This window comes from Solanum stenotomum, unplaced genomic scaffold, assembly GCF_019186545.1.
Source record: "Solanum stenotomum isolate F172 unplaced genomic scaffold, ASM1918654v1 scaffold10162, whole genome shotgun sequence".
Classification (NCBI taxonomy): Eukaryota; Viridiplantae; Streptophyta; class Magnoliopsida; order Solanales; family Solanaceae; genus Solanum; species Solanum stenotomum.
Genome location: NW_026020933.1, coordinates 5,211 through 13,829, shown reverse-complemented (window position 1 = coordinate 13,829; position 8,619 = coordinate 5,211). Strand labels below are relative to the sequence as shown.

Sequence of the window (8,619 nt, the reverse complement as noted above, 5' to 3'; positions counted from 1 at the left end):
GTTGGTGCGTATAATTAAAAAAGATGTCACATTTTATATGATTAATTTAATCACATAATAAACTAATGAAAACACACTCAAATATTTTTTACAAAAATGTCTAATTGAAATACTTCATCAGGAATTAAGGTGTTTAATTGTGTTAATTATGGTATATTTAGATAGTATAGATATGAAAATATTTATATATGGTATGATTAGATAGTCTAGATATAAGAATATTCCCTAATCCTTTTAATTAGGCAGTTAGAATATTATGCAATATTTTATTAGTTTCTTTACTTATTTATTTTATATATATATAACAAGAAGTGATCATAAAAGTTAATCAGCAAAAGAGACATGGGAGGTAGTGTCAGCAACAGAGCCATGGGAGGTAGTATCAGCTACAAAATTTGTCTGTCGCTAAATCCTGTTTTTTTAAAAGTAGTTTATACATCATATGCAAAATGTTAACTTTTTAAAATTTCCATTTCAGAAGTAAACATGGAAAATATTACAAATTCATTACCAAGACGTTACTTGTGGAAGATTGAATCATTTTCGTTGCTCTCAGAAAATGGTACTTCAAAGTATGAATCAAATGAGTTCGAATCCGGTGGCTTCAATTGGTACTTGCTCATCATTATTGACTACACTTTCAATTTTATTTTTGCTTTTAAAGACGGGGTAGAGTTAGGTCGAAGAAGTACTAGAGAGAGGTGATTAGACAGGACATGATATGACACAGCTTCACCGAGGACATGACTATAGATAGGAGAGTACTGAGTAGAAGGCATTTGAGGGTTGTCTCGCTCTTCTTAGATTATTGCTATTGCCTCTTGTTTCTTATGCTTCGATTATCACATTATTATTCTGCTATGTATGGTATGTTACATATGCCTTACTCCATTATTTGTTGTGCCTTGTTCTACCTCTGTATTGCCTTTTTCAAATTTTCTTGGTATATGTTACTTGAGAGCCAAGTTTCTTTCAGAAACAACCTCTCTATCTCCACGAGGTTGAAAAGAAAGTTTAAAATTTCATGAACATGTGATAGGAAAATGATCATTTATCCTGATGGAGATGGAGATGGAGCAGGCCATATATCTGTATACTTGGCCATTATTGGGAAAAGTTCCCTACATGCTGTTTGGGAGGTGAATGTCTCATTTAGCTTCTTGATATTCGATCAAATTCACAACAACTATAATGTAATGAAAGGTATAGTCTTTTCTTTCACTCTATGACATTATTTTCCTCTTGACAGACGGTTACTTTTACATCTTTCGTGGCCAAATTCTAGGACTAAATTTGTTTTGATGCAGGAATGGAGAGGCATTTTCGCAACATCAAGACTGAATGGGGCTTTTCGAAATGTATCTCTCATAAAACATTCAAAGATCCCTCTAATGGTTACCTTGTTAATGACAAATGTGTCGTTGGAGTTGACGTATATGTCATCAAGAACCAGGGAATAGGTGAATGTATGTCCTTATTGAAAGGCACCAAGGTTTATAAGCACAACTGGAAGATTACTAAGTTCACAAAATTGAAGAAAAAAGTGTACTATTCTGAAGAGTTTATTGTTGATGGTTATAAATGGTATATATAATATGTTGTTATTTCTTTGAGAAAATACGTTAAATCCCTCTTGAACTTACTTTAACACTATAACTTTACGAGTACTTGATGTGTTTGGAATATGCAGGAAACTTTCGTTATATCCTACAGGTGACAACCGACAAAATGGTAAGAACATATCCATCTTTCTTGAATCAGTTGATGCTAAAGGATTTAATCGCCAAAAAAGAGTCCAGGCAAAATTTAGCATTTCTCTCAAAAACCAGATTGGTGGTGAACATCACAAGAAGAGTGGTACTTTCTCTTGTTCCTTAATTTCCTGCAGGATTTGTTAAATGTTTGATACGAAAGAAAATGTTTTCATTTATCGCAACTCTATAGCATGAAAAAATGATGACCATACAAAATAATTGTCATTCTTTAATAAACCACTTTCAATCAGTACCAAATCAAACTCTCTAGAGTTGATTTGTTTGTTCTGATTTTGAAGGGGATGAAAACATGTAAAAAGTCACAAGAATATACACATACATACAATGGACAAAATGATGATATGTATATAGATAAATATATATATCGTAAACAGCTTCTCTGCGTTCTCATGATACCTTCCCCCTCAATTGGTTGGTTTCTACATCTGGTTTTTTGAATAATTTGACATTGTTCTGTTACAGGTAGTTCAAATTGGTATTCAGCTGCTACAAAGGGTTGGGGCTGGTCATCATTTATGCCATGTTGTGAATTCAATGATCCTAAAAAGGGCTTTCTTATTGAAGACTGTTGCATTTTGGAAGCTGATGTTTCTGTTGTTGGTGTTGTTAATTCTTTAACTTAAAAATCTTTGGATTAAGACTTTAATGGGCTAGAATTCTTGAACTATGTTCTTTAATTTTGCTTCATACATCTCTCTGTTTCCTTTGGCTACACTGAATTGAGATCTTGCCATTTAAACTTTGATCATTTTACTGGTGCCATTAATTGATTTGTTGACTTGTTTAAGCTGTGCAACATATACTATGAGTTCAGCCAAAGCACTTGATCTTATGAGGTGATCGGGCAGTCACAGCCCAAAGAGAGTGTTATGCTCTGCGCGATCACCTCTAGCTCGTGCATAAGTGCTGCATGCCTGTCTTCCTTGTGAGAAATATCACTGACCTGTCTAGCCCGTCTTGCGCGATTGCACCAAAACTGTATGATAGTGCAGGCCTTTCCTTCTTGTGAACCCCTGGTGTCCCAATCAAAACCAACCAAATAAGTCTTAAATAGTCGAATATAATTTGTACAAAGTTTTCAAACATGAAATTGAGCATTTTAACAAAAGTAAAGGGGTGGGATCAAGGAGAATGGTTGTTAGAAATGCTGAAATGCCAGTGCACCAACCAGTACTCTTCATGAAAAGAGAGGTAGGTGTATGGCTAGCAATTTATCTCTGGAGATGACAATCATCTTCAAGGAACAGCTTTTCTTTGAAAATTTTCTGAAGGGGTCGATCCTCTCATCCTGTTTGGCTATTATATAAGTGTTGACGTAGGCTCGCAAACCATACGTGAGCTATCTCGTACGGTTCTTCCTTCTGCAAATTTAATCTCACTGTAATATTCCAGGTACAATTTATAACATCTACTTTGTTCTATGCATCATAATATTTTGCTCTTTGCTATGTATCACGTAGATATTGATTATGTGTGTGTAACCAAGCACAACCTAAAAGTGTTCCAAACTAGCACACCACGAAATAAGACTTGAAATATGGGGGAAAAGAATACAACAACAATGTACCCAATGTAGTCCTACAAAGTGCGGGTTGGGGAGGGTAGTGTGTACATAAGACATTGCCCCTACCTCAGAGGTAGAGAGATTGTTTCCAAAAGACCTTCCGACTCAAGGAAAAAAGAGATGGGGGGGAAAGAATAATCAATTGAAATCTGAAACATACAAATATGAAGATAATTACACTAGAAATAACACAACTTCTTCCACAACTCTTGCTTCAAGACTACAAACAAATTACAGACATAACTAATATCTGCAGAGAACAAACTATTTTTCCAAGAGTCCTGATGAACCATGCTCCACGTACAATATCTCACTATATGGTCTTTGCTTCAAACACTTCTAGGTAAGACGAGTATCGTAAAAGCCAACTCATCTGATACCCTGATCCCAGAGCTTGATTTCCATCATCCAATGCACACTGTTGTATCAGCGAATAGGGTGGTACTGTGTGATCCCTCGCTTTGGAGGCAACTTCCTCAAAATGAAAAGGACGAGCGAAGAAGGTAGAATCTCTACCAACTGCAAAGAGTTGACAGAAGTCTGGTCATCCTCAAAACATATAAACTTCTTTTAAAGCACTTAAAAATGTTAACAAAGGCCAAAAAGTCCAAATCTCGAACACTCATGAGTCAAATTCCCATCAAAATGCACCTAAGATAGGACACAAGGAATACAAATATGACTTTAAATTCAATACACACACTCAACCCTCCTACATCCATTGTTTCACCAAGATGCTTTAAAAACAGCAACATATCCAATATAGTCTCAAGTGGGGTCTGGGAAGGATAGAGTATAGACCCTTGGCAGGAAGAGAGAGGTTAGAGAGGTTGTTTCTGATAGACCCTTGGTTCAAGTAAAGCAAAAAACACAACATTGATGAAGACATAAGCAGAAACAACATGACCAGGATGATTTAAATTGGAGATTCGCAAACTAAAATACCATTGACATAAACAAGAACCTCTCAGCTCCTGACAAAGGAATTACTTAGGTAAAAAGGACCTGGGAAGAAGTTTTGACACATGAAAACAGGGTGTAGCATGCGACAAACTGGAAAATCAAATTGTTTATCCAATTAAATTATGATTTGGAGGTTGTCCCTTACACTTACTAACTGCAAATGTTGATCTTCTTCACTGGAACATAAAGAATAATGTGCGAGACAAAAGCAAGTTAACACTAAAGGTTCAGTGTTGTTAGAACTTACCAGATAGTATACAAAATTTAAAATTGGATGGTACAAAACATCAAGATCTGCAGCTTCATCAAATGCATTGAAACACATCTGCGATGCAAACGATTAGAGAAATAAGAGTAAGATGGATAGAACAAAGTTAGTTTCATTACCTTCTTAAAAACTTCAGTTGAAATCCTAGAAGTATAAACTAAGACTAATTTACAACAACATTTACAATATAAAAATACCATATGGGGAGAACCCACAGAAGTCAATCACACAGCACAATGTGGATGGACTCCTTTGCAAGGCTTTTTGTGGTATGGTCATAATTCAGTTAAGAATAGTTTACTAACAAGAAATGTGGTCTTACCATAATGCATCTAATCAGGAAGCATGAAAAACATATTGTTGTCACATAACCAACCTGCAGATCCCAAAATATATATGTAGAGTTAGATGACATTAAACAAGAAGAACAGCAACTAATAATGAAAGATACATAGTGAGCGACATACTTCCTGTAGTTTCTTCTGTCTCCCCTTTGATTCTACAGGGAAACGCCGTAACATAAGGAAAAGCCTGCAAGAGGTGATGTAAGGTGAAGGAAAATTGTGATCGTCAAATAGGTATCGACACATGACTTATCCACTTAACATGTTTTTTCACCTCAAACTATATTGAAGTGTGTATGAACAAAGGTGAAGGGACAAACTAAACGAACATGTAGAACCTACTTCCAATAGCATGCAAAGAGTGAACTCATATCAATATTAATCAGGACCTAATTAGGTTACACACTACACATTTCAAAATTACAATGCAGGAGATTTTGTTAGCACAAATCTAGTAGATGAATAAGCGAAGTAAAAAATTTAGACGATTATAGCAGCTAAAATGTCACTATATCCTTGTATACCAGTACATAGAGTTCTATCATGCAGCGAGTCTTATGTATTCATAGTGGCAGATTATTGTCGGCTCCGTCATGATGTGAATCCCTACAAGTGCTTTTTTTTGTTGCTGAGAGCCAAGAATTGCAGCTAAGATGTTATAATTTTTGGTTGAGAAATGAGCAAGTTAAGAAAAAGGAGCTCACAGTCCTATGATTCAACGAAGTTATCAATCACAATGTGTCGAACACAAGTTTGGTGCCAATGAAAATAGTCAAATGTTGGGCAACAACAGGAAGGCACCAGGGTGTAAAGCATAGCAATATGGACTGCTATAGATAAATGATAAAACCGTATGCATTGGCAATCAGAGGTCGAACGATATCTACTACCTGGGACGCAGCTTACTATAGGAAATACCTAAGTTCAGAAAAAGGTGATCCCAGAAACTCAGCTTAATTAATCTCAGAAAGGTTAAAATATATGGATTTGCAGCTGGGTACATAGATCATTGCTTATCCAAAAGAAAATCTTGAGCAAAGCATACAACAATTACACAGCATAACTAACAGACATTTACGAAAATGGAAGTGGTTAAGGCTTTCGTAGAAGAGGTTTAAGGCTCTGTATAGCCATTAGGCATATATTCTTTCGATAAACATAGACAATTTCTCACAAAGGACAGAAATAAATGCACGGCATATGAATGCTGCTTGTTCTTGTGCTTCTAAGATATGTGGTTACACCAACACACACCTTCAGAGGTTAGATCCAATCACTGGTAAAGAAATTACATCTTACCTTCCTCCATAAAGAAGAAACCCCAAGGCTGCAAATAGAGATACACCTGCAAAATAATGCAAGTACAAAAGAAAATGTGTCAGTGCAGTTGCAACATATCCATGCAATAGAAAATATATTTAAAATAAGTTAACCATAAGACACAGACCTGCAAAGAACGCCTTAGATAAGATGACAAGTGCTGGAACAGGCTTCCACCATATTATCAGCCATAATATGATCTGAACAATTCAATAAGAAAGAGAAAAAATCAAGCAATGAACATCCACAAAGCATCTACAACCATGAAAAGAATTATCATTTTCTCATCTACTGTTTTATCTACGAGTTAGACCGGCTACATTATATGGTAGTAAATGATGGACTGCTAAAATCCCACATATCAAAAGATGAGTGTTGTAGAGATGCGAATACTAGAATGGAAGTGGGGTCCTATAAGATTATATAAAATTAAAAACAAGCACAATTACCCGAAGGTGCACATAATCAAAGATAAAAATGAGAGAAGGTCGCTTGAGATGATTTGCTCATGTTCTGCATTGACCTACAAATTCACCGATCCATAGGTGTGAAACTATGGTGAATAAAGGCAAGGGGACGAGGTAAACCTAAAATTACATAGAAGGAAGTTGTAAAGACCTACAATTCAGGACAAAATAAAAGAAGAAGATTCATATAGTTGATATCTTCTAGTTAGGAATACGTTGTCTTGCTAGTGCGTTGATTTTGAACCTATTGCTTTTCCAGGAATACTTCAACTAATCATAGATTTATATCCGAGGAAAAACCTAAAATTTTTAAATAATATCAGTATCATTATTGTTAGAATATTAAATTATAGTGTCCCACATGAGAAAAGAGTTATTATAATACTATCAAAATAAAACCAAAACAAAGGGCTCAGTATAATAATGTAGATACGCAAGATAATAATAATTTCCGTGTCTTTAGTTCTCGCATAGTATTAGAGCTTTGGTGAGAAACATTCAGGAAAGAAACCACAGTCAGACAATCATTGTGAATCAAATGTAATGACTTTCTAGGGATGTTTTGCATGAAATGTGTGTCCGACAAAAAATATACAAAAAAAATTGAAATTTCTCTCTCTGGCACACTTCCCGAGGGAGGGAAAGAAACTCTTTTCCGGTGATCTTCTGTCGCCATGGGAGAGAGCAGAATCTATTTCGCAGTAGGGTTCAAGTCATACGACATAACAAAGATCACATCGAGGTCAGATATTTGGTTTGATTGGGTGGAAAGAAGCAGGAAATTGATGCGCAGGCTTACTTTCAACAGGAAGACCATGGAATGGATCGTTTTTGCTCTACGTGAAGCTTCAACGGACAACGGTACGCATACGAGAAGATGGAAGATGAATGAACAGTTTGCAGATTTCTTTTGCTCCAGAAAACATAACAGATTCGGCAGATTCATTAGTATAGTAACGGTACAAGGGGGGAATAGATCTGTTATTATACTACCTGAGTATGCATTAAATACGGGGTGGGGAGACATAGCATTAAAGATAGCAAACTTCATTAAAGATACAAAAGGTCCTTCTTTGACGGACAAGCCCAGAATGGCAGACCCAAAAATCCTATATGCTGATTCGGTCAGAACCAGCAAGTGGCAGTCCAAGGAAGCATCGGAAGCTGTCATAAACCGCAACAAGAAAGCCATCTCTATCACGGATGGAAACACTGGGCAGGAGAAGGGTCTACTTGCTAGATGCATCGTTGGAAGGTTCAATACAGATCTGAAGGAGCTTCCCACACTCTCAGATATCAGAAAATGGGCGGTCAACACCTGGAAGAAGTCTTTTGGGGTCAACATCTACGAGATGGGGGGATGCACCTTTCTATTTGAATTCCCAAACAGGAACATGGCGGAGCACATTATCCATGGAGAATGGGCATGGAGACATTCTAAGATGCACTTGGAATGGTGGTCTCCTACGGTTGGATGTTGCACAAATCGCGGAACTTCGACATGGATAAGGGCTGTGGGGCTTCCACTTCACTTATGGACAGAAAAATATTCAAGGCCATTGGAGATCAGTGTGGAGGTTGGCTGGAAACAGANAACACCTGGAAGAAGTCTTTTGGGGTCAACATCTACGAGATGGGGGGATGCACCTTTCTATTTGAATTCCCAAACAGGAACATGGCAGAGCACATTATCCATGGAGAATGTGCATGGAGACATTCAAAGCTGCACTTGGACTGGTGGTCTCCTACGGCTGGATGTTGCACAAACCGCGGAACTTCGACATGGATAAGGGCTGTGGGGCTTCCACTTCACTTGTGGACGGAAAAAATATTCAAGGCCATTGGAGATCAGTGTGGAGAGTGTGGAGGTTGGCTGGAAACAGAGGAAGAGACTTCTCTGAAGAATCACCTAAAATGG

General features: G+C 36.9%; 2 protein-coding genes across 2 annotated transcripts; one reads left to right on the top strand and one right to left on the bottom strand.

The window, feature by feature from the left end:
• Positions 1 to 486: 486 nt before the first annotated feature.
• Positions 487 to 2,409, top strand: LOC125849723 (uncharacterized). The gene is made up of 5 exons (XM_049529693.1): positions 487 to 611; positions 1,040 to 1,203; positions 1,308 to 1,584; positions 1,691 to 1,857; positions 2,238 to 2,409. The coding sequence occupies exons 1-5, from the start codon at positions 487 to 489 to the stop codon at positions 2,396 to 2,398; spliced, it is 894 nt and encodes a 297-aa protein (XP_049385650.1). The 3' UTR covers positions 2,399 to 2,409.
• A 1,053-nt stretch (positions 2,410 to 3,462) lies between these two features.
• Positions 3,463 to 6,443, bottom strand: LOC125849720 (tobamovirus multiplication protein 3-like; the record flags this gene model as incomplete). The annotated part of the gene is made up of 6 exons (XM_049529691.1): positions 3,463 to 3,858; positions 4,550 to 4,627; positions 4,893 to 4,946; positions 5,038 to 5,101; positions 6,214 to 6,259; positions 6,362 to 6,443. Coding segments are annotated over 6 exons (417 nt in total), but the record flags the coding sequence as incomplete, so codon positions are not given.
• Positions 6,444 to 8,619: the final 2,176 nt, after the last annotated feature.

Excerpts from the sequence above, each read along its gene's own strand:
- LOC125849723 (XM_049529693.1), top strand. The coding sequence starts at position 487 with ATGGAAAATATTACAAATTCATTACCAAGACGTTACTTGTGGAAGATT. Across the intron at positions 1,204-1,307 it reads CAACTATAATGTAATGAAAG|GAATGGAGAGGCATTTTCGC; the intron begins GTATAGTCTTTT and ends GTTTTGATGCAG. Across the intron at positions 1,585-1,690 it reads ATTGTTGATGGTTATAAATG|GAAACTTTCGTTATATCCTA; the intron begins GTATATATAATA and ends TGGAATATGCAG.